This window comes from Branchiostoma lanceolatum, chromosome 8 (assembly GCF_035083965.1).
Source record: "Branchiostoma lanceolatum isolate klBraLanc5 chromosome 8, klBraLanc5.hap2, whole genome shotgun sequence".
NCBI classification, from domain to species: Eukaryota; Metazoa; Chordata; class Leptocardii; order Amphioxiformes; family Branchiostomatidae; genus Branchiostoma; species Branchiostoma lanceolatum.
The window spans coordinates 18,846,587-18,871,888 of NC_089729.1; the positions used below are offsets into that span (position 1 = coordinate 18,846,587).

Here is a 25,302-nt window from a genome sequence, read left to right on the forward strand (position 1 = left end):
GTCGTCTTGAACAGAGACCGACTGTTTCAGGCCGAAGACGATCGAAGGAGACTTTTTCCGGAAAAACGTTTTTGGCAAAAAAATACCTTAATTAAGCATGAAGGCATTTTTTTTGGACAAATTTTTCTTATTCCCATACCCGCATCAGTTTTGGGGTCCCCAGAGATTATTATCCATATGATCAAATCAACATGGCCCTATAGGAAGACGGAAGTGAGATCGTGTGGCGCAACGGCAGAGCGTTCGGCTCTGAACCAAGTGGTCCTGAGTTCTAATCCCACCATGTCAACGATCTTGTGGCCTTGGGAAATACACTTTGACGACCTTCCTCACATCACTCAGGTGTATATTAGTAGCTAGCCTAGGTAAGAGACGTCCCTCGCACAGAACGTTAAATGGAGATCCCGTGTTTGGAGAGAGCCTACGCAAGCTTAAGAACCCACTTCCTCTTTCGAAAAAAGGTAGGAGCATGCCCCGGTGTGCGATGGTCCAAAACCTTATAGTCGGTTGACCCCATATATGTCAGTACTAGTAATTGCCGAATCTTCGGCAGATGGACATTGTTCGCCTCTAACTGACAAAGAAGTCGCTGCTGTGATCAATCGCCACTTTTCAGACATTGTTAACCAATTAACTTCCATGTCTAGATTTTGAATCGTTGCCATCTTAACCGCCTTCTCTTTCCAAAGCACCACTTATTCATTCATATGAAGTTAACGAAATATTGAAACGCCATGACGCCAGGAAAAGTTGTGGTCCAGATAATATTTCCCCGAAAATTGCCAAAACGTTTGCTGTTCGGAAGATGGACATGACGGCCAAAGATAATGTTAAGGTAGATTGGGAGTTTTCCTTAGAACTGCAGCAGAACTTTCGGCTTTTTTGACCTGCACATACAATGGTCTTAATATAAATGACGGTGTCAGATCAGATATCGTTTGGTGTCAGCAAGAATTGTGCAGGATTTAACCCAGTATCAGCTTGTTTTGGTTTTGTTAGCATTTAAGTATACATTTTACATAGAATAAAGAAGAATTAGGAACCTTAAAGTTTGTTTTATTTCAGCACTTCAATTCTCGTCTGTGAAGTGAACGGCCTATATTGACAGGGCAGCTGCTATGAAACTGTATATTTTTTTGATACAAAGGCCTTGGTGATTATTTTGCTTTTCCCTCAAACAGACTAATAAGAAGCAATATGGTAAAGCATGCGGCTTACGAATAACTCTGGCTGAAGAATGCTTCTGTTCATTCACGACGCCGTCGTTGCGAAGCAACAGCCCTAAGCACGACGAAAATGTTATCAATCAAACCCTGAGACAAACTGAGTGATCAGGTGGGATTAGAACCCTGACTGCGCCACTGAGGAGAACACGGCTGCTTTCTGTGCTGTCCGGGTGCGGAGAAAAAACAAACGGTAACATTTTTGTTAAATCATCTGGTAGGGAAGTGTGGTAATATAGCCTTCTGTTTTATCAATCATATGGTATGATAACGTTCTATCATGGCGATAAAGCTGGTGGAAAAGGTATCTTTGCTGCTGCTTACGCAGCTACTAGTGCCACATGTGGACGCCGGTAGCTGGCAGAGCTGCCGTGAGGTGTCCGTGGCAAAGTGTGGCGTAGGCGACGGTAGAGATGGTCATGAGTACCGGTATGATACTAATGCTTACCGGTACAAGTGGACCAAATACCCACGTGAAGTAAACAGCTACAGAAGCCCCTTTCAAATCGGTACTTTGAGTCAGGCGTTTCAATCCTGTCAAGTCTGCTCAAATGAAACCAGGCTGATCCAGGGGGGTCCCACTCAGATCCCTTCCTCGCCACAATTCAGAACAAACATCATGATCGTTGACAACAACGTTGGTAAGCTTGGCACTGAAATGGCAGAGATCCTCTCTCAGATCCCATGTGGTAGAGATTGCAGGCTGTGGTTTGTGGATTGTACTATAACGGCAATAGAGTTAGGGGCGTTCGCTAAGTTGCCACAGGTATCTACCCTGGTCATCTGGCGGAGCAATGTCCAGACTCTGAAGAACGGCACGTTTGCTGGGATGGAAGGTCTCAAACGTCTCCTGCTGCTGGAGAACAACCTGACACATCTGGAGGTGAGATTAAAAAATGTTTAGTCCTTTGATAAATGAAATTTGGGTTTGGAATACCATTAACTGAACTTCTTTTGCCATCGTTTAAATGCTGTATCACATATCGTTCTGCTGCAGGATGGCTGCTTTGGTGGGTTGTCCAGCTTGTCCCACCTCATCCTTGTGGACAACCAGATCCTGACGCTGTCACCTGGCACCTTCCGGGGAGTCATGCCGTGGTGGTTTGACGTAAGTGCCAATCGTATCTCTAACGTAGAACCCGGGACCTTGCAGGCGATCAAGTCCGTGGAACATGTCCGCGCTGTTGGGAACAAACTGCGAGCGATCGGCGCGCTGATGTTCCACGGTCTTGAGCGACTGCAAATCCTGATCCTAGAGGGTAACAGAATCTCCCACATTGCTGCGGGCGCGTTCCACTCAAACACAAAAATTCGCACCCTAAATCTGGCGGACAACAGGCTGACCTTCTTGTCAGGCGTTTGGTTCAAATCGTCATTTCCAAACAGTCTCATCGTGCGTGGAAATGGTATTGCCGCCATTGCGTGGGAAGGGAGGGTGGTTAGGTTCATGCGTATCACACTTGGCAGCCTTCCGCGCTGTACCTGCGCAAATGATTGGCTCTACGACCAGCGCTTTATGTCGACAATGCACATGCGCGTCCACTCGGGATCAAGCTCTCACGCTTGGTCACTTGTGCAAGGCCTCCCCGCCCCACTCTATCCCAGCGACACACTGCCCTGCCCCCCACCACTGGTGGAGATCATGAATGTCGAACGCGAGGCTGCGAACAGGTACACAGCCGTTGGCAACGTGTATTGGGAGCAACTGCCCAAGGTGTCCTGGACCCTCCCTAACGACTCACCACACTCCGTCAGCATCACATACGACACAAACACGACCACGCACGCCAGTCTCCTGACAGGCAACCTAACCGTGAGGGTGGTGACCGACCTAAAGGCTGAGGGCTGGGTGAAATGTAAGGGGCCAGATAACTTGTTGGGGGAATCAGGAAATCACAGCTTGTGCAGATGTTCAAACTACATGGGGAAGTCAAGCTTTACGCTTTGGGTAGAGACCACCGGGCCCTTGTCCTTTTGGAACACCACTTGCACGGCTTCTTTGGAAACCGGCTCCGACACTGCAATGTTCATGGCGGGTGAGCGAACATACTGTGGTATGACAACACTCCCAGCAACAGAGCTCTCACTCACAGACACGACACCATTTACAACCAGCAACAGCACCACACCGCTGTCCACTGGCATCAACACCACAAAACTGCCCACAGGCATGAGCACCACATCATTGGTCACAAGCGTGAGTGATGAGTTCGATGAAGATCTAACGTGGTACATCGTGTGTGCAGCGTTGGGCGTTCTGGTGCAATTTGCTGCTGTGGCGGTAGGGGTCTGGGGATGCGCCCGCTCCGGGGGGCCTTTCGAAGATGATGAGTCCGTGATCAGTCCGTACGCTGAGGGTCACTTCGAGGATCACTCCAGCTTGAGTGATTCAGAATCAACCATCAGCCCCTACGCTGAGGGTGGTTTCGGGGATCACTCCAGTTTGAGTGATTCAGAATCAACCATCAGCCCTTACGCTGAGGGTGGTTTCGGGGATCACTCAAGCCTGAGTGATTCAGAGTCAGTCATCAGGCCGTACGCTGAGGCGGGGTTCAATGGGTTTCGGGGATCACTCAAGCCTGAGTGATTCAGAGTCAGTCATCAGGCCGTACGCTGAGGCGGGGTTCAATGACCATCCCGATTTGCGCAGGGTCTATTCATATGAGTCAGATATCGTCCCGTATGGGCAGGCGAGGCATAGCGCAGCGTACGCAGGCCGCCCTCGCGCGCAGACATACCCCGTGTCGTCCCGTCCGTACGGCACCAGGCGCCCTCGTCGGACACCAAACACGGAAGGGGCCGTCGTGGCTTCCTATGGCCGAAATGGTGGTGATGAATCCAACGGTGATGAAAACCATCGTGGTAGGCCCGCCACCGGTCGGGGAAACAGTTACGCCTGTCCCTCCCCTACCGGTACTGCCAGGTCACCGGCAGCTACCTACTGCCAGAATGACCGTAGGGAAGCCATAAATGACACCCCAGAGTTCCCCGAGACAAACAGCTATGAACCGGCGCCCAGTGGCGGAATTGGTCAGTGAATAAAGAATGAAGAAATCGATGGACGGGATTTGTCTTGGTTGCAGAATTTGGCTTAGTGTGCTTTTTTGTTCATCTCTCTCTACCCCAAAATGCTTGGTTTTATTTGAACATTTTCAAATGAAATTTTGTAGAAAGATAGGAAAAACTAAACGGTAAAAATCGAGGTCCATAAATATAGTCACAGCTAGCGCTTTTCTCAATATTGGTCTGGTAGACTCTTTTATTTAAAGAATCATACTTTTCATTTATAGCAAATCCTATGTTTTGAAAATACCAAAATGCAATATGTAAAAGACAAAATAGATCTAGCAAGGCCTCATTTGCTTGAAAATACAGCATATTTCAATCAATTTCTTTCCATATGCAAAAATGGACAGTTTGAATTATATTTCTGGTCTAAAAATGGCCCCAAATTTAGCCATTTTGAAGTAATGTATGCGGTGAGTATGATTGAAGTCCTGTGAGCGTATGTTCTAAGCACGTTCATACCAAATTGTAGGTTATTTGGTTGTTATACCAGGGCATAGGAGTCCAAAATATACATTTCGGGCTGAAGATGGCCAAAATAACACAATAGAATCATTCTTTACGCTCACATCAAAATATGAAAAGAAATTCTGTATGCCAAATTTGACCCAAAAATGAAAAAGTTAAATTCATTTGAAGATTTGGCAGAAGTACATGACAAAAAACAATTCATATTTCGTTCCTATACCTACGGTATGGATTTAAATATTAATAAGATGTAAAAACTTGAGAGAAAACTAGCAATGACCGATGAGACTCTAGAACCAAATCAGAAAGGAAGAGTTTAAGGCAAACAGTTCGGAATGTGTGTATATAATTTTGCCTATAATTGCCCTTAAATTGTCCTTCCAAAATATCTCCAAATTGATCAAAATATCCTATTGAAAAGGTACAGACGAAAAACATAACCGAAGCACCGGCAAATACAGCCAAAGCAATGTATGAGACTGTTCCATTACATATTTGCCCACTTGATTATCTGGAAATGTGATGATATACACTTAGTCATTTGACTGGCATCGATAACTTTCCACCTCTCTACCCAAATTTGCATAGTTAATCAGGTACAATTAAAAAAGACATGCGAGAAATTTTTAATGGAAAACATTTTTCTACAAATCAGCCATAATTATGCAATTTATTTTCTGTCATTGTGAAATTCACAGAGTTTGTACCATTGTTGACTAACGCTCCAAGTTGTCTCAATTCTGTCTAAATGCCTGCTTGAAATTTGTTTTGTTCAACAGAGGTTTCTGGGTGATTAAAAATCATGGAGCTAAAATTTGGTAATTTCATGAGAGAACAGTCAATCTGTTAACTTGTATAAGCAAATTTTAGTGTATTATATTTCAACAGGTCATAATTGCAACTTTTACAAAATCAGAAAAAAAGGGACACCAAAAAAGAGGTGAAGACTGAAATTCTGGCTCCTGAAAGTACATTTTGACTCCCACTTAAATGGTTTAACGGAGGTTTCTGGGTAATAGAAAAATTGGAGAAAAATCAAAAGTTTTAATGAGACAACAATCAATCGTAGAAGCAAATTTTGGTGTGTTCTAATTTTTAACAGGTCATAACAAACATTGAAATTATGAGATTATGAAAATCATCTAAAAAGCAATTTTGCACGTGATATTGATACAGAAATTATAATCTAAAGAAAGGGACACCAAAAATGATGCGAATACTCTAGTCTATACTACTGTCCCTGAAATTATCCCAGAAATTCGTGTCCTAAAAGTACATTTTGACACCCACCGAAATTGCACAGAACTCTCTTGAAATCATGTATGGCCTGGATTCTGTCCTGCTTATCTTGAAATGTGCCATTTTAGTGGTTTTCCTCAGGACAATATCTAGGCTATAGCATGTACGAGTCTTCATTTAACATCTTATCTTGAAGAATATTTCTAAGATTTGTAATTTCAGTACTTTGCATTTTGAATTCTGGAAAACACGAAGGAGAATACCTGGGATTCTGCCTAAGCATGTCTGTTTGCTGTATGTATATATACAGCTTTTGTTATTCTTAAAGAAACCAGCTACATATACCACTTATAATATCAAACAGTTTATAACAGAAAATTATTTCTTTTAGGCACGTTCCATTATGCCCCTTCTTGGTTCGACGATGTGTGCTGTGAAAGTTCTATACCTAGAAGTAATTGTAAATACATAATTATTGATTAATCATCAATCGTATTATAACAATACAGTGTTGGTGGTGCCAATCCTTATGTAAGATATTGTCTACAATGGTAACTGACAATGATGTTTGTTATGAAATCATAGCAATGTATTTTCCTTAATGACTGTATATTGGAAGCGTATAACTTATGCCAGGAGAAAAAAAGTATACATTGTTAAAAGAAAGAAAGCTGATGAAGTGTAACCCTTATCACAAAAGAGTCTGGTTAAGATTCGAACACGCGACTGATCCAGAGGCATGCATGGTCGCTACTTGGTGGATGCATCCTTGTACGCAGGGCCAAAATATCATGCAAATCTACCTGGGAACCCAACACACTTATCGAGAAGAGTAGGGGTACCCGGTGTGCTTGGCCAAAAAATGCGAGCTGTAGAAAAGCCGCATTGCACTATCACTAGCTACTTGAAAAGCATCATGCTTCAGCTCAATTGAGCATGACTGCTTTACGTTCTCTACCTTAGCATCCCAGCCCTACTCACATGTCCCACATACCTTTTTTCCAGTCGGCCTTTCTGATTACTGATATCTTGTAGGGAGCGAAGTAACAGCGTTCAAATTCTCCGCCATGTGCTAATAGCCCTGGGCGGGCGGGCAACACTCGCTGCAACGTAGAGATTCCGGGAGCTTCCGGTGGGGTGGTTACCATGCTAAAGGTGACGGAATTGTGTAGTAAGCAGTTATCCACATAACCTCCTTGTTCTGATGTACATTCTAGCAAATATGAATGAATATTATACACAGGATGTCTTAATGCACGAAAACCAAATATTCTGTGGGCCTTTTGATATACAGTTCCAGAGTCCATGTATGGATGACAAGGCAATGTGAAATAATACTGTTCTTCATAAAAAGAAAAACAGAACAGAAGAACAATTGGCATGTATGTCATCAACATGTAATACATGTTTGACTTAACCCCAGTGTGTAATATAGACCATATACATATTATATAGTTGACATGACTTGGGATCATTTCCGTTATGAAAATAATTTTATATAGCTGCACTCTGAAAGAAAAAAAAAAAAAACGCCTAAGCAAAAGACTTCTTATGCACAATAATTGTGAACTGTTCTCTCTGATATCTTTAATATTGTGTAATGATGTCCTGTGATTGCAGAATTGAACGGTTTTAAATTTTGATGTTGAATATTGAAGAAGCAAAACGCCTCTCATGCACAATGATCATGAAATGTTCACTATAATATCTTTGATATTGTGTCATGATGTCATGTGATTGCAAAAGTGAACGGTTATAAATTTTGATGTTGAATATTGAAGAAGAAAAACGCTTCTCATGCACGATAATTGTGAACTGTTCTATCTGATATCTTTAATATTGTGTCATGCTGTCATGTGATTGCAAAGTGAACGGTTTTAAATGTTGATGTTGAATATTGAAGAAGAAAAACGCTTCTCATGCTCAATGATCATGAACCGTTCACTATAATAGCTTTAATATTGTGTAATGCTGTCATGTGAATGCAAAAGTGAAAGGTTTTAAATTTTGATGTGGAATATTGGAGAAGCAAAACGCTTGTTATGCACAATAATCACGAACTGTTTACTATAATATCTTTGATATTGTATTATGCTGTCATGTTATTGCAGAAGTGAACGGTTTTAAATGTTGATGGTGAATATTGAAGAAGCAAAACGCTTCTCATGCACAATAATCATGAACCGTTCACTATAATATATTTAATATTGTGTAATGCTGTCATGTAATTGCAGAAGTGAACGGTTTAAAATGTTGATGTTGAGTGATGGAGTCTTGCAAAAACTTTCAGTCTTGGAAATATGATGTTGTGAACGACAGGCTGGTAACTGAGATATGACAGACACGAAATAATCATGTTAATGTAAAAATGAGAAACGTATCACTAATTCAAAAATGATGTTCTTGTAACAATAGAAGTGGAAGTGTGACAAGACATTGTCTCAAATATGACTGATATCGGCACCTCCACAACAATTATGAGCTGGTAATTGCGATATGGTAGACATTAGATAGTAACTTTAATGTAATAATGAAAAATGTATCAATAATGCAAAAATGATGTTCTTGTAATTATAGAAGTTAGCCTTGGAAGTGTGACAGGACATTGTCCTGGACGATTGCTCAAATATGACTGATATTGGCACCACCACACAGGGTGTATAATGTACTAGAGGAAAGAAATGTGATGTTAAAGTTTGGAGAGTTGTAATAAATATTCAAGTGTTTTGTAACCCCTCAGTTTCTGACTGTTCTGTGGCATTCTGGACGGTACGATTGAAGGTGTGAGGCGTGGGTGCCCCCCCCCTCCCCCAGTACTTGAAATGCTAAATTATGTTGTCTGAAAAGTATACAGGGCCTGACTTGTGCCCAATGGAAGCGTTTAAAGAAAATTTCCGGTACATGTGTAATTACAATGAATAGATGGCCAGTTTTCTTCTTCTGCAATTACCAGAGAAAGGAAAGAATATTTTCAACAATAGACAATTTAGTAAATAGATGCCCTCATTTCGAGAAGAAGCTATAATATACCATGATGTTCTTTGTTTACAGTGTGACTAGAATCTGAATTCTTGTTGCCATGCTGGAAATTTGAATAAACATCAGTTTGAGCCTAGCGCACAGACTAATAATGCTTTGGTGGAATTTTTTTATGAAAAAAACGTTAACGGTGTTTTGTATTAATCTGGGGTCTGCTCAGTGTGGCATGTCCGGGCATTGTTGGGGACCTTTCATCTTGTTTTCTGATTAAGTGCTGTTTTTTTGTTGTTGTAGCCTTTTTAATTGAGCTACAATTTAGACTTGTTAAGCATATTGGGTAGTCTTCGTCGACAACAAAGGACAGGCAACGTCAAATCGACCACCGAGTACGATGTTTCAACCTGGTTTGGCTACAGAAATATAAACTTGTTTATATCTGTTATCAATTAGTATTTCGCAACAAGGACAATGTTTTGGGTTTGTTTGTGTGTGTGTGTGTGTGTGTGTGTGTGTGTGTGTGTGTGTGTGTGTACGTGTGTATGTTACGATGTGTGTGTGACTGTGTGTGTGCTTGCGTGTTCTGTGTACGTGTCTACGGGAATTGTGGCAGTTTCATATCAGTTATGCAAATTGGACCCTAATTTACATGTTTGGTATCTGTGAATGTTTTTATCTGCCATTGATTACATTTGCTACATGTGTTGAAGTTCAATTATGAAAAACACTCAAATAATACATTTTTCTCCCTAAACATGCAAAAGTCATAATTTGCATAACTTGCATCGAATTGTGAGCATCTCTGTGTACGCTATTGGCATGCTCAAAATGATCGAAATCCATAATTTCTCTATTTGTTTAGATATCCTCTTTTAAATATTTATTAAACAAAAATGAAGTTCCAAAATTAACTGCTAGGGGACCCAAACCTACATACCACTTCATCCTGACGTCAAAAGCTACATGCAACCCAAACATTCAGATCAGAGCATGTCTAGAACAAAAGGTACAAAATCCAAAAATTATGCTGCACTACCAAGGACAGCTGCCAGAAGGCACATTATCAACCTTGACCTTCGTCTTCCCAAGACCTGCACACAGACCGAATATCATCGCAATCCATTAACAGGTTCTTCAGTTATGCTGCCCACTAATACCCGGAAACACATTGAGCAGAAATCAGACAGACACACAGTCAACACCAAAACATTACCTCAATTTTCATGGAGACCAAATATTCTTATTCTTTGGAAACTTTACAAAATTCAAAGCACATGTATCGCACTACAAAGAAATAAGTACTACTATTAGTTATTTACTGCTAGGTAGTCATCAACAAAGTGTCAAAGCTATATATGGTATGAACATTAAGCACATTTAAATGGGGCACATTTTATTGCTCCCCCCAGGGATAGATGAAATCTGTTCTGTGGCAATCTGGACGGTATGATTGAAGGTGTAAGGCGTGGGTGCCCCCCTCCCCCAGCTAAATTCTGTTGTCTTGAAAGTATACAGGGCATACCTTGTGCCCATTTGCAGCGTTTAAGGAACTAGTCTGGTACAAGTGTTATAGGGGAGACTAAAGGGTTACAATAAAAGGCAGTAATGCGTGTAGCCTTATGGGGAAGTTAAGAAAAAGAAGGTGTCATTATCTCAGGAACCAAAACATCACACAATAACTTACCCTCAAATACTAACCAGTTATGTCAACTATCATCAGATGCATCACTGACAAATTCTATACGGCTATTCTCCAGATAACCCCCCCCCCCTAATCAGAGCCCTTGGATAGGTCCAACAGGCTTCAAACATCCAGTTGAAGACTCAGATTTCACAAAAATTCCCAACAAAAAAGAATTTTCAATGGTTCAAACCATGTTTTTTACTTGGAGTCTCTCATCGTTGGGTGTGGGCGCAGCGCACTCCCTTTAGTTTTCCCTATAACAATGAATAGGTTACCATTTTTCTTCTGTCATTACCAATGAGAGTAAGAAAGAGATTTTCAACAATTATTATAGAAAACTAGAGTTCCACAAACACATTATCTTCGCCAAATAATCAAGGCTTATTATGGAAAGTGATTTATATTTACGTGTCTATAACCCCCTGCAAATTTGATCATGCACCATACCATTTGGACGTTATGATTGGGCGAATGAGTCCAGTTAAGATAGGGTTAAAAATCATTTGGTGGTACAGGACTAGTATATGTGTAGAGTGTGCTGATATATGTTATAACTGGTCATGAAAAAATATGAGTATGTTGATATTATATGGACCACAAAGGTTCGATATGGCAGTGTTGAAAGTTGAAAGTGATGATGAAACAGTACAGTCAATACATATGAATAGAATAAATCTGGCACGTCTTTAGGTGTTTCTAGTCAGGCTTTCTATTTTGTCCCTATTTCGTTATGTCGCCAACCGTGTTGAACAAAAATGCTTAAACTGAACGCGTCAAAAACCAGCAGGACCCACACCTCTGCTTGGAGAATAGTTTATTTATTTGACCTACATGTACGTTTATGCAAGGCTATCTGTTTACATGACCTGACACTGTCCCGTGTCCCATTGGAAGGCAGTGGGTTAACAAACTTTCCTTACTAATTATGCAAATCAGTTCCTTATTTGCATAATTAGTCATTGATTATGTAAAGCACCATCCGAGCTCTCAACATACCAAACATCACGACGATCTGTCGACCCATTCTCAAGTTATTAATGTCCGAATGTCAAAACAAAAACACCCACTGCGGTTCTTAACAAGCCGCTAAGGGGCCAAAATTTACAGAACTCACTTTCTGTGGCATGAACTATCTACCACACAAAAATCATGCCCATAGCACTTTCAGAAAACATGCCCCTAAATTTTGAAGCTCTGCTGCAGTACCTTTGGTACCCGCTAGAAGGCCCATTATCGAACTTGACCTTCCTTTTGGTAAATCCTACCCATCCACTAAACATCATAAGGATCCATCAACAGCTTCTTGAGTTATGTTGTCCACAAGAAAATTCACATCCACACAAAGCCCGCTGCAGTACCTACGGAAAGTGCCAGGAAAACCATTTTTGAACTTGACCTCAGTTTTCACAACATCTACACACCTGCAAAAAATCATGAAGATCCATAAACGTTTCCGTCACTTTTTTTGCCTACATACAAACACAAAGAAATGCTAAGTCCGCTGCAGTACTATTGAAAAGCGCAAGGTAAACCATTTTCGAACTTGACCTTCCTTTACACAACCACTACACACCTACCAAAAATCATAAAGATTCATTGAAGTTTTCTTGAGTTATGCTCCTGGCATACATTCAGACCCACCCAACAGATTTTTCAACCGAAAACATAATCCTCTCCGAGTACAAGTACTCTGCGAAGATAAGTAATCAACAATTATACCTTTACTTTCAAAGAAGATACTACATGTACTAATGAAAATATATATACATATTATATTCCGAACACACGGTGTTTACAATGTGGCTAATATCTGAATTCTTGTTGCCATGCTGGGAATATTGAATAAACATCAGTTTGAGCCTAAGGGCCGACTAATAACGTTTTGTTGGAAATTGTTTTATAAAAAAACGTTAACGGTGTTTTGTATTAATCAGGGGTTTTCTCAGTAGGGCATGTCCGGACATTGTTGGGGAGCTTTAATCTTGTTTTCTGATTAATTGCTGTTTCTTTGTTGTAGCCTTTTCAATTGAGCTACAATTTGGACAGTTAAGCATATTGGGCGGTCTTCGTCGACAACAAAGGACAGGCAACGTCAAATCGGCCACCGAGTACGATGTTTAAACCTGGTTTGGCTATCGAAAATTTAAACTTGATTATATCTGTTATAAGTTAGTATTTTACAACAGGGACAATGTGAGTGTGTGCATGTTTGTGTGTGACTGTGTGTGTGTGTGTGTGTGTGTGTGTGTGTGTGCTTGCGTGTTCTGTGTACGTGTGTACAATTCCTAATTCAAGAGTTTGGAGACGGCGTATCTCCATTAGATACTTTGTAAAGTTTGTGGAAATCACTAAGAGTTCAACGTTCACATAATCTATGCAATGTTATGTTTACTTACATATTACTTACACATGCTACAAGTATGAAAGTTCAATCATTTCCCACACAGGAATTATGGCAGTTTTAGAACAATTATGCAAATTAGACCCTAATTGACATGTTCTATCTGGAACGAAAGAAACTACAACAGTGGAAGAAAATGAGAAAGTGCATATCAACAATGAACTTGATGAGGTTGAATGCCATTGGTTTGAATAATCTCACTCACTCACTCACTCACTCACTCACTCACTCACTCACTCACTTCCTGCCTACTGACAGTGATTTGAAATATTATACAACGAACAAACACAAATAAACAAACAAACAAACAAACACACCAACAAAATAAAAGACTCCGTACGGGTATACGAAAATAATGACCATTCACAGACTGAGGTAGCTTAAGTTTGCTCAATGAAACACACGTATGATTTGCAAATATTTCATTGCTTTTTTTCCCGTCTTGCTTATATGTTACCTGAATATGATATACATACAATGATTCTTGGCAATAGTATTTCTCCTTTCGTAGATCGTGTAAAAAATATCTCTAAAACATTATCGCAACGATGCAAGTAAAATTCCATACAACTTTATATAAATCACAGCATTGTGTCACACAGCAAAAAATGATATTTGAGCGAAAGCATCATCATCATGAAAATACTTTTAACAAATAGTTGTATCGAACTGTCTTAGAATTGTAAAATACCTCGCAGAAAACTTTCTGTAGCTCAGGCCTTGGTACATTTCAAATTGATGGTGCTCTCTCTATATATATATTCAACAGCAGAAGAATCACCCACACTGGCCGCAAATATCTGTTAAAGTTAAGAAGAAAAAAACTAAACCTCAAAACTTGATAGTCTGTTCATTTTTTTTACAAATATGTACAGAGTTTATAGAAATTATAAGCTGACCATAGAAAATATCACAAAATACATGCCAATACCTGTCGAAGCCAATATGCTTTTTCAATGTTTACTAGACGTATTCTACGGTGAGGGCAAGTGCCACCATGCAAGCGAACATCATCAAAGCAAGCAGACCGGGACGCGATGCACCCGAGCCATCCCCGACGACCACAGGTGCAGGAGTAGTTGTCTGTGCAGTGCCCGTCCCCGTGACAGGCACGCGGGTTGTCGCCTGTCCGTCTGGGGTCCTCCCGCTGCAGATGTCCTCTGGGGCCGTCCTGTTTCCACGCGGGAAGGGCGTGTCGGTCGCCAACGGTGCCTGTTCACAGCGGGGGTAAACACCGTCAATCACTTATGAAATTGAAGGGATTGATTTCTTTTCACTAACTGCTCAAGTTTTCCTATTTGATCATTCTCATTTTAAATATGGACTATTCTATCCGCATTATTATATCATGAAAGTCACTTTATCATGAATTGTTCAAGATATAAGGATTAACGCTCAAAGCTATTCATCTTTATATCCGCTTGTTCAAATGAATTCAATGCGCTCCGTTCTGTCGATAGATTCAATTACATACTAGGAGGTGATAATCCTTACTGTGTACAGATAGGTATATTCTTCAAAAAATGTTTGGACATTAGAACAAGCAATGTATAAGTATATCACATGTGATATTTCGATATGTTGCTCTATCCCATATGATTGTGTGTAATCAAACTCATTTGTATGCACTTATTCGTTTGTATGTATGCATGTAGTAGACCTTACGAAAGTCGCTGTGCTTTTGTTGTGTCAATAAAGATCTTGTATATCTTGTTGGGACCCCCCATTCCTTTTTAAGGCAATATTTTGTGCATTCAATATAAGTGTATCACTCGAGTACGGGACCTAGAGTACTATCTACTAGTATGCTTTAAATAGATTTTTTTTTTGAAAAAAAAAAAAAACCAACAGAAGATAAAACTAGAAAAAAAGAACATCCAGCATACGTTGAGGTCCGGTGAAACAAGTGGTGTATGATGCAATAGAGCACATTACAAATGATTCAGTAACCAGTGTGTTAACAATATCTCCGTACACTTACGGTGTTGACAGCAGACTGGTGGGTGGCCCTACAGCTGGTGTGGAAAGGGAATGGGCCCTCCAGAAGAGCTCTCGAGAAGTCTCGTGCTTTCTCGTCCGTCCACGGCACGGCTTCCATCACCTCCTCGAATGACTTGTTGACCAGGTGCTCCGGTGCCGTGATGATAACGTCTCCGGCATTGCTGAAGTCAGCATAGAAACAACTATTCAAAGTGCTTGTGACATCAATGACACTGATCATGAGATACATGTTCTCTTAACAGAACTCAAGCCGCTGCACCAATACAAGGTACCGTCGGGAGGCTATGCTAGTCCGGGTTGAGGTTTCCACTTTCGAAGGCGTGGCCTCCAATCAGCTGTAAGCCAATCAGAGAATTGGCTTTACCTTAGGAGAAAATATTAGGTGATTCTCTGATTGGCTGACATCTAGTTTGAGGCTACGCCCACAAAAGTGGAAACCTCAGCCCGGTTTGTGGAGAGATAAGATGCAACAGCTCTTGATTACCTTCAACTAAAATAAGTATTGATTAATGAACATTGACGTTTGTACAAGATATACATCCTTTAAATGTAATAGCACATCGCACTTTACAAACCACGCTTCCTGTTCTTTATTCCTGCTAGCTAGCACTGCTAGGTAATGAAATTGATCCGTCTATGAGGTCACATGGAGCACAACAGACAGTTAGCAACCTGGCATCACGGCTGGTGAAAACGTGTTTTTTTTTTTGAGGAGCAAACAAGAGGGACATTGTGATAACATGAAATTTAAAATAATCACGACGAGTAACAATACACTGTTTGCTAACACAGCCATCTTACTCGCAACTGGAAGGTCTCGACATGTGTGGTATGGTGGTAACAAAACTATGATGCACTGCACATGCATTGTATCACTCAAACGTTAGTATAGTTTAAAATGTTACTTTGGGGGGACGTACAATTCGAAGTTCTCCACCCCAGCGAAGCTAGCCGTGCTGTACAGGTTTGGCAGACTGTCGCAAAAGGTCAAGTTGAACCTCGGGTAGTAAGAGAAGAAGGTCTCGCACATTTCGTCAGGTGTTCCGGGACCACCCTGTGAGACAAGGGAAGATTTCAATTCAAAATGACAAAAAGATGGTAAACTGTGTCACCAACTGTAGTAGGGGCATTGTCATCAGATAGCTTTAACCAACGCTTCCAGCTGGATATGTAAGAGTTAGGTGAGATAGGTCGTTCATTGCAATATAACAAACAACTACCAGGCCCCGTGCCTGCGAAGCTGGTGAGTGACACAATTATACCGGATATATATGTAAATACAGAAAAGCACTTTCATGTGGTCATCATCATCATTCGTCTGGATTTATTCCGGGGAGGTACACTCAATAAAGTCATTAGCATAAAAGCATGCATGATACAGCTCATTCATTAACAATTGTGACTTTACCATGTCATCAAATATATACATAAAAATGCTATCTCGTCTTAGAGACGCCGAAATATTCTTTTAAAAACTGATTTCGGACAAAGCCGAAAAATTATTGGTTTCTATCATTATCTACATACAGGAAATACTTGTTGTAGCTTTGCAAACAAAATGATAGAAAACAGATAATATATAAGAGGTTTGTCGGCTATCACTCATAGCGAAGACAAATTGAAGTCGAAAGTAAACGTCCTACTTACGTATGTTACCCTGTCCTTTTCCGCGGAACGGTAGGTGCATTCGGTAACCAGAGTATCACCCTTGAAAATTTTAAAAAGAAAATGTAAGAAATTTTGAAGACCGGCTCAAACTATATACTGTAAATGCATTTAACTTCGCGTGTTTTTTTCCTTAGCTCTAAGACGAAAATGGGGTGCTCGAGGTGGCTTTAAGTTCGCGGTGAAACGGTCGCCGCGAAAACCGCTAACATAAAACCACGGCGAACATTTTTGCATTTACAGTATTAGGTTGTTGCTGGATATCTATCCGTAGATGATGATTTGGGTAGTTCTCACAAGGAATCCTTCTGGGATTAAGTTTATCGTCCAATGTCTGTGTGTGTTTTGGAAATCGTTACACATCCAAAGGGGAAGTTTGACGTTGTGCCATTGGGAAGGCACTAAACAGGAAATTCCTCGTTTTCTTTTACACAACGAGTACGGTTAGGAACGTCCCTCGGGTAAATGATAGAGATCCCTTGCTTGCATGAGGAGAGCCATACCTCGAACACGTAAAAGAAGGCGACACACTTCTCGAAAAGAATAGGGGTACTTGCATGTGAGTGGATCAAATAAATCTGTCCGGATATGCAGCTTGTATTAGTACTGTTAAGTACACATCTGGTGTGTTACACCACGGGGTGGTTTTCCGGTATGCAATACATGCAAACAACAAGAGTTTGATCTGAAGACCCAAAATCTCAATGAAATTTGTTTTTATATATATATAACAAGTGTTTTATATATGATGTGTTTTGTTTGCCCAAGCTATTTGTTGTTGCCGCTGGGTTTTTTTATCTGCCAGAGGGTATCCACATAAAGTATACAGGTTTGGTAGTGTACCCCTTTGTGGTTTGACCACCAGCTGTTGGGACCTGGGGAATTCTTGTACCAGATTTGAGACTAACAGGTGTGACAGGTGTGATCTCCCACAACATGCCTAGTATAGATTTTTCCTTATTTCTTATGCAAATTCAGTCCCGATTTGCATAATTTGCACGACATTGTGTACATCTCCGTCCAACCTACCTGCACATCAAATAACATGAAAATCTGTCGTTCCTTTCTTCAGTTATTCTCCTTAGAAGATTTTTTTACAAATACGCCATTGCAGTTCCAGTCACACATACCAGGGGGTCCAAAATTGACCTTGACCTTTCTCCTCCCAACACCTACCCACATACCAAATGTAATTACAATCCATCTACACGTTCTTCAGTTATGCTGACTTTGAGCATCCGGTGACACAAACATACACATACGCAAACACATTCGCAAACAAACTCAAAACAATATCCCCATGAAAAAGTCTTTTTTCATGTTGATAAAAACAAACAGTTGTTGTAACCTACGGGATAGACGGTGACTTCCTCCTTCAGCATCCTGGTGAACTGCAGGTTGAAGTCGTAGTTGTCGTCCCGTGCGATCTCTATCTCCGTGCCGTTACGGACCAGTCTGGCGCTCATCCTCACCCCCAGCAGATGGGAGTGAAGTTCAAGGCCGATGATGTGGATGGGCTGTCCCAGCTCTTCCAGAAACTATATCATATACAGAGAAAGCGCAAGAATGCGATCAGGGATGGCAGACTTCGCCCCCTCCCCTTAGCTTTTGTCCAGTGCCAGTGGCTTTTTTTTGGGATGCTGTTTGTCCGTAGTTATTCAAATGCACTGTCGGTGACAGGAAATGAGAGGGAAGAGACAAGGCTTAGCTTGCCGGAGTGGCAGGAAGTACATTTCAGAGGTGGTAGAACTTGACAGCCCAAATGGGTTCAATAGGAGAGGCTACTAATTTATGCGGATATATCATTTTCTGGTTCATCTTTTCTATGTCTTTGCTAATGTGTTTGAATTTCAACATTCACCAAATATGCTAGATTTACAGCCGTTTATGGTAAAAATGTACTCACTGCGTTCAAACAGTTTGTGTTGCAGAATCCCGCCGACACGAAGCCCTCAGCGCGAGGTGGGACGACGTGGAATCTGGTCACCATCACGCCGACCTCCAAAATGCCGAGGTCGTTGTCCCTCAACTCAGGTGTGAGTGTCAGTCTCAGCCCCGAACTGTCACGGATTCCTGGAAAAGACGGGATATGAGGTGTCAGTAGGATGTGACGTCACAGTTGGCATAGGTTGGCTAGACCAGGATGAGAACAATGAATATGCATGATTTTATACAATGTTTTCTTTTGCCATAGTTACGACACTGTAAAATAACCACGAATACAAACAACGTCTGTACGGCATACCTATATCGTAATACAGCCTGTAAGAGGGAGCGCTAAGTTCAGCCTCGTTCTGGTATATGGCCCAAAGTTGACCCCTGGACATTCAAAATGGCCGCCGTAATTGGCAAGAGATCTATTCGGCTTGAAACATCCAACATGGCGGACGATACTTGCATGCGTCATAGTCACGTGAGTGTCAGCACGACATGTGAGTAATAACTATTACGTATACGGGTAAGGTGATTAAGCCATTATTAGTTTCACAGTCCTATTCATGCAAATATCTGATTGTAATAAGAATCTAATCTTATTCTAGGAGAGTCGATTGGTGATAGAGTATGAAACTAGCAGGAGGAATCTTTGACAGTTTCTGACCTGATGTCAGCTGCGGGTTGTCGTAGTGCATCTCCACAAGTACGTAGCGGCTGTCGTCTTCATCTCCGATGGGCAACCCAACGTGCTCTGGATACACAAATTCCTGGAGTGACATTAAGTGTCATGGTGTAAACAATATGTATATACGTTTCTGACGTTGTAGGATGCCCTTTTGTTTGGTTTTATAATGTGCAGTTTTTCAATGGAACTCGTTAGGTGTATATAGAGACAAATAACGAAGCCCGCATGTAAATGAACAAGATTGCGATGTTTCCAATTCTCAAGACTTAGAGGTATTGGCTTGTAGCTAGGGCCTAGGGGTTCTGACCAATGGGAGGACTTCTAGAAGCTTGATTTAATTAGTCAGGCTATTCCGTCCCTACCTCTGCACCAATCGCCCACGCTGCCACAATGCTTCCCCCATAACAGGGATACCAGTCCTGAGGCATGTTGGGGGTGTGACACGGATGTCCCGGATGTTCCTCTGGGAGAAAGGTGACGTTTTTGCCCTTCTCACAACTGTAGACTAGCAGATGATGAACCACACCTTCGTTACCAGGGGTAATGACGGGTTCGAACTGAAACAAAAGAAAGCGACACAATAAAGTACACTATTAGGCTCATCCCTAAGGTGTCGCCAAAATGGCGAACACTATAACCAGTTAGGTTTGTTTCTGATAAAAGATCCAAATGAAAGATTTATCAAGACTCAATAGTATTCTTTCATCAGAACCAGGAATATATAGATTAAATAGAGTTCCACGACCTCCTACCTTCGCCAAACTATTCATAATTGATCTATCAATTTTCCTCTCTTTCTCAGTTACAGATGTCATATGTTTGAGAGCCCTATCATGTAGTACACCAGCTTCATATACTTTCCACATTGATTATGCTAATTACCCCTTACATGTATGATTATTATTTAATTATGCATATCGTCACTCAATCTATCTACCTATCAACAATCATGACGTCGACCCCTTCTTGAGTTACTCTCCATCAAAGTCTGAAACAATATCGGTCTCTACGGTTCCAAAAAGCTGAAAAGAGGCCTTCAAACCTACACCACTTACATTCTGTCTCAAGAGCTATATATCACTCTAAAATCTCGAACACAGCATGTCTACCACGAACACAAGGTATCAAAACCGGAAGTTTCGCTGCAGTACCATGATAAGCGCCAAAATCTTATAATTTCGAAGCCTCATCAAGACCTTCCTGCATACCAAGTATCAAAGATAATCCATCAAGGCATTCTTGAGTTATCGTGTTAACACACCAATCGAACGCTCCCGAAAACATAACCTTCTTGGCGAAGGTAATAAACAAAAAATTAAAGATAGATACCTTTATCATGTGGTGTTTGCTGGCCAGTTTGGGCAGCTGAAACACCTGGCACCAGTATGTGGTGTGGTAGTAGTCAGGAACGGACACCTGCATACAAACAAATCAATGACCCAGTGAAATGAAAATGAAGGTGATATATTAACGTCAATCGTTTTGAGTACTTGTGTGGTATTCTTCTAATCTAAGGTCAGACGTCTATACTTAATACAGCTTCACTATTCATTGCAAGCTGAAAATGAGAAGAGCTAGAGTTAAGTATTTGTACTACATATACATTTACTTCAGGTTTGCTATGTTAGTTTAGCGATTACGGGGTCTTTTTATGAATTGGTATTGAATTTTTCTTTTTATTTGAGTTGAATGCGTGATAGTTGTGTGCCGATCTGTTAAAAAAATAGAGAACGCTAGCGGCCCCTCCCCCAAATGAAATGGTATGGCTAGCCTTCGACGTTACAAATTCAAGATGGCGGCCACTACACATGCCAACGGATCCAACAGAGGTTTTACTACGCAAGCCTGTAATGACAATTGTGTTAGTGGTTGGGTTCTGCATGTGGGAGAAATTCAGAAGGTCGCCGTACAAATCATTCTACGGTACCAGTGGCCCATCACCAAAATCACGTCGTGCACGAAAACTATCACGTCGTCTACGCAAACCATTTTGTCCTATATGATGAAATTGGTATTTGTGCTCGTCCTCTTTTGAAGGCTATTCACAGAGAAAATATTACACATAAAAAAACTAGATCTTTTCAGCTGTTCAAGTTATTTCACGTGTAGCAACTAGCCTGAGTACCAGCCTCCATAGTGACCACTGGCTCAAAAAAAAATCGATTGCTAGCAAGCGATTTTTATTGAGCAAGCGGTCACTACGGAGGGTGGTACTCAGGCTATGTAGCACCGCGATTGATCTGAAATTGTATTGCCACGAAGGAAGCAAACCCAAACGTGATGAAAAGGGGTCAAATACGCAATAAAATGCCTCCGCCCCTGAGGCGTCGCAAAAAAAGTAAAGAAGAAGACGAGTAAAGCCCCCCTCTCACTGGACCCGCGGCACGCTGACGGCGTCGCTGCGTCCTAAAATGGATATGTGTTACTCTTGACTTTGTAATGGGAATAGCATTCAAAACGTAAAACTATGGCCAAAAAGACATCAAAACACACAAAGCTTAAAAAAATTCATTTTTGTCGATGAAATTCGTTGAGAGTTTTGTCAATTAAATCGGCCGCAGCGACGACGCCAGCGTGTCGCGGGTCCAGCGAGAGGGGGGGGGAGGGTTAAGCCTTATACATTTTTCATCAAGAGGTCAACTGTGGTGTAGTTTGTTTCCGTGACGTTAGGCGGCGCTATGATGTTGCTGAGAAGGACCGTGCTTCTGGCCCCCCTGTTGGCCCCGTGGTAGGCCGGGCCGTTCACCCCAGACTCGTCCTCTGGTTCGTCGTCATGCCATGCCCACAACACCCGCATGGTGTCTTCGTTGATAACGCGGTCCTTGTCGTCACACGTCATCAGCTTCCTGTTGAACCTCAGGACGGTGTGAGTCCCGTTCTCGTACCCAGACACCAGCTCCCAGTCCTGACTCTCGTCCACAGGGGGCTGTGCCTCTGCTTCTGCATACCGGTCCTGGAGAAGTGCGAGAGAAAAAAAAAGTTGAAACACAAATTTATTTGATTACCAAATTTACATAATCAATGAAAGGCCTTAAGATATGTCAGTTGTAAAGGTTAGATCAATTTGGTGAAGGTATGAGGTCGAAGATTTTGTTCTCCTAATTTTCCAAAAGTCGTAATCTAATTTTTTCCGTTTTACTAATAGAGGCTCTTTTAGCATTCGCTCGCTAGGACGTTTACCTGGCAACCCCGCCCTGCAAAACGATCTAGAGGGCGACATTTCTGGTTCATTGTGCAGCGTGTCCCCGCGGCGCAAGCACGTGAGTCCGACCCACCCCCAGTGGAAAAGAATTTCAAAGCAAAAGAACACATATAACTAAAACCGTTTGGTTGCTAGGACATAGTCTTGAGTGGCTAACATAATTTTACAGTTAATACTAGAAGAAGTAATGGAACTACCACGTGAAATTGTTAAAAGGTCATGCCATTGTTGACAGTCATTCTACTCGGCCAGTGTACAGTCTCCACTGCGATCAAGTTACCACGTATTTAGAACAGTAAACACACCTATAGAATTCCGGTTAAAAGGTCATGACAAGGGCGCAGTCTTTTTCAGTCACGCACATTCTTATAAGCTTAGCGAACGCAATCACTTCTTTTCCAAACCGTTGCTATGACGAGAAACTCAGCAAAGCATGAATTTTTCTTGTCGCAACCACTTGAAGAATCATTCCTTCATAAACTACGTCTTTACAACCTTAAGAAACCAAAGAAGAACCGTCTTCTCTTATTGCATCAGAAGTAGTTAGAAAAACGTATCCATTCTTTTTTCACAAGATTTTTGACTTACTGTCAGGTACGCTGTCCCGTCTTTGACCCAGCCGATGGCGATGTCGGATCCCGGCATGCCTCCGTTCGGGGACAGACCCAAGCCGACCCATCCTGTCGTCTGCACCTGGGCCTCGAACTCGATCTTCTCGTCGTCAAACTTCCAGAACAGTTCGAACTTCCCCTCTTCGTCTAGAGCTTCGTGGTGAGTGAAGTGACCATCGGCACCGACAAGCCGGCAAGAAAGGGCGAACGCAGCCGCTAAAACTAGAACAAATGTGGTACAGAAAACTGTCTCCATTCTACGGATATAACGTTAGCTCTGTTTACGTCGTTCTAGAAAATACCTCGGGTCTGTGGGTGTGACGCAGGTCTACGTGCAGGTGCGTTATACATCAGGGGACCTTCATTTGGGACGAACCACTGGTGGAGTCATGGAGGGGTGGAGAAAATGTGCGCGGACAAAATTGTTTCGAGACAAGAGTATACTTACTTCCACAACTACCTAGGGACAATGCCAATATATTACAAAAAAAGAAATAGTTCTTCTTTCTGCTGGAAACTAAAAGAGTCACTCTATCAATGCACCCCCATGAGGGCTCCAGTTGCTTGATCGGTGGTTTTGCCCTATCGGATATCATCGTCGTCAGAATCAGGTGACTGCGTATGCAGCCGATTTCACGTTTTGCCCTATCAATGGCCTCTCTCAGCCTACACCGAGATGTCTTCACGTAAGACAAATCGAATCTTAAAGTATGTGTTAAGGTAGTTTTCATGAAAGTAAATTTTACGTATACTTTACGAATGCTTTACATGTACTGAAACATCAGACTTTCTTTGGTACGAAATACAAATATCACGCTTCAATTCTTTCACTTCGTGTCTTTACTTGGGCTTCATCTAAATTTGGCGAATTTGTCAGTGGTGATCAGTCGTTGTCATACTAAAGGTCACCAGATGCGTGCAATGGTATAATGCAATTATTACAGGTGCCTGAGTTACTGTGACCTGGCTTCGTGTCTAACAAGTATTTTACGACGAGTACCTGGCAGCATATAATTAACAATGAATGGGTGGAAACCTGTAAATTCAAAATACAGGTCACAACAGATCATTACCTTCGCCGAGAAGGTTATGCAGAGGGTAGCGTTTGTTTGTCTGTCTGTTTGTTTGTCTGTCTGTAGTGGACCAGCATAACTCAAGAATGCCTGAATGGATTGTTTTGATATTTGGTATGTTGGTAGGTTTTGATGAGACCTGAAAACGATTAGATTTTGGGCCCCCTAGCGGCTTCTTACGGTACTGCAGCGGAACTTCCTGTTTTGATATCTCGTGTTTTGGACATGCTATGGAACTGATTTTTCAGTGGTACACAGATCTTTGGACAGAGAGTAAGAGGTACGGGTTTGGGCTCCCTAGCGGCTTTTTTTGGCAGGTTTTGTGTCTAACTTTGAAAGGGAATAACTCAAGAAGGGCTTGATGGATGGTAATGATTTTTGGTAAGTGATGTACATGATTATATATTTCTTATGCAAATCAGTATCTTATTTGCATAATGAATGAGGAAATTTAGACATCCGGCAAATTCCATGATATGACTCTAAAACATGTGAGATATGTAACTGAGGAAGAGAGAAATATTACTTGATATGAACTATGCGAATGAAGACCTCATTTGCATAATTAATGAGGAAATACTATAACACGATGGCCTTAATTGATGGTCATGAGTTTTGATATGTGGATAGCTTGTGTGATGCTTAGTATGATTGGACGATTATTATGCAAATCAGATTCTTATTTGCATAATTAACGAGGCAACTTTAAAAATCCGCTTTGTTCCATGATATGACTATTCCAATTGTAACTGAGGAAATGTGCAAATGTGGGCCTAATTTGCATGAGTAACTTGTATTATACCACACTGGCAAATGACGGCAATTTCATACATTTAATACTTTTTTGTGGCATCGGGAAGTTATGTGAATGTGAACATCGTTGAATCAAATTATGTTAATAAAGGCCTCGTTTGCATAATTGATGATAAATATTAGCATAACCTTCTTTGTTAAGCTCATAATTTGTTAAGCTGATACTTTGGACATGGTATATTTTAATACAATCAACTGGTATGATTTATAATTGATGAGAAACACTCCTAATACGTCAGTCATAAAGGTTTAAATCATTT

General features: G+C 41.3%; 1 protein-coding gene across 1 annotated transcript; it reads right to left on the bottom strand.

The window, feature by feature from the left end:
* Positions 1–13,464: 13,464 nt before the first annotated feature.
* On the bottom strand, positions 13,465–23,504 carry LOC136440201 (DBH-like monooxygenase protein 1 homolog). The gene is made up of 11 exons (XM_066436092.1): positions 23,134–23,504; positions 21,964–22,296; positions 20,673–20,759; positions 19,706–19,900; positions 19,323–19,425; positions 18,630–18,796; positions 18,076–18,261; positions 16,706–16,765; positions 15,979–16,112; positions 15,039–15,219; positions 13,465–14,269 (listed from the first exon to the last, which is right to left on the bottom strand). The coding sequence occupies exons 1-11, from the start codon at positions 23,410–23,412 to the stop codon at positions 14,021–14,023; spliced, it is 1,974 nt and encodes a 657-aa protein (XP_066292189.1). The 5' UTR covers positions 23,413–23,504; the 3' UTR covers positions 13,465–14,020.
* Between the last annotated feature and the right edge of the window lie 1,798 nt (positions 23,505–25,302).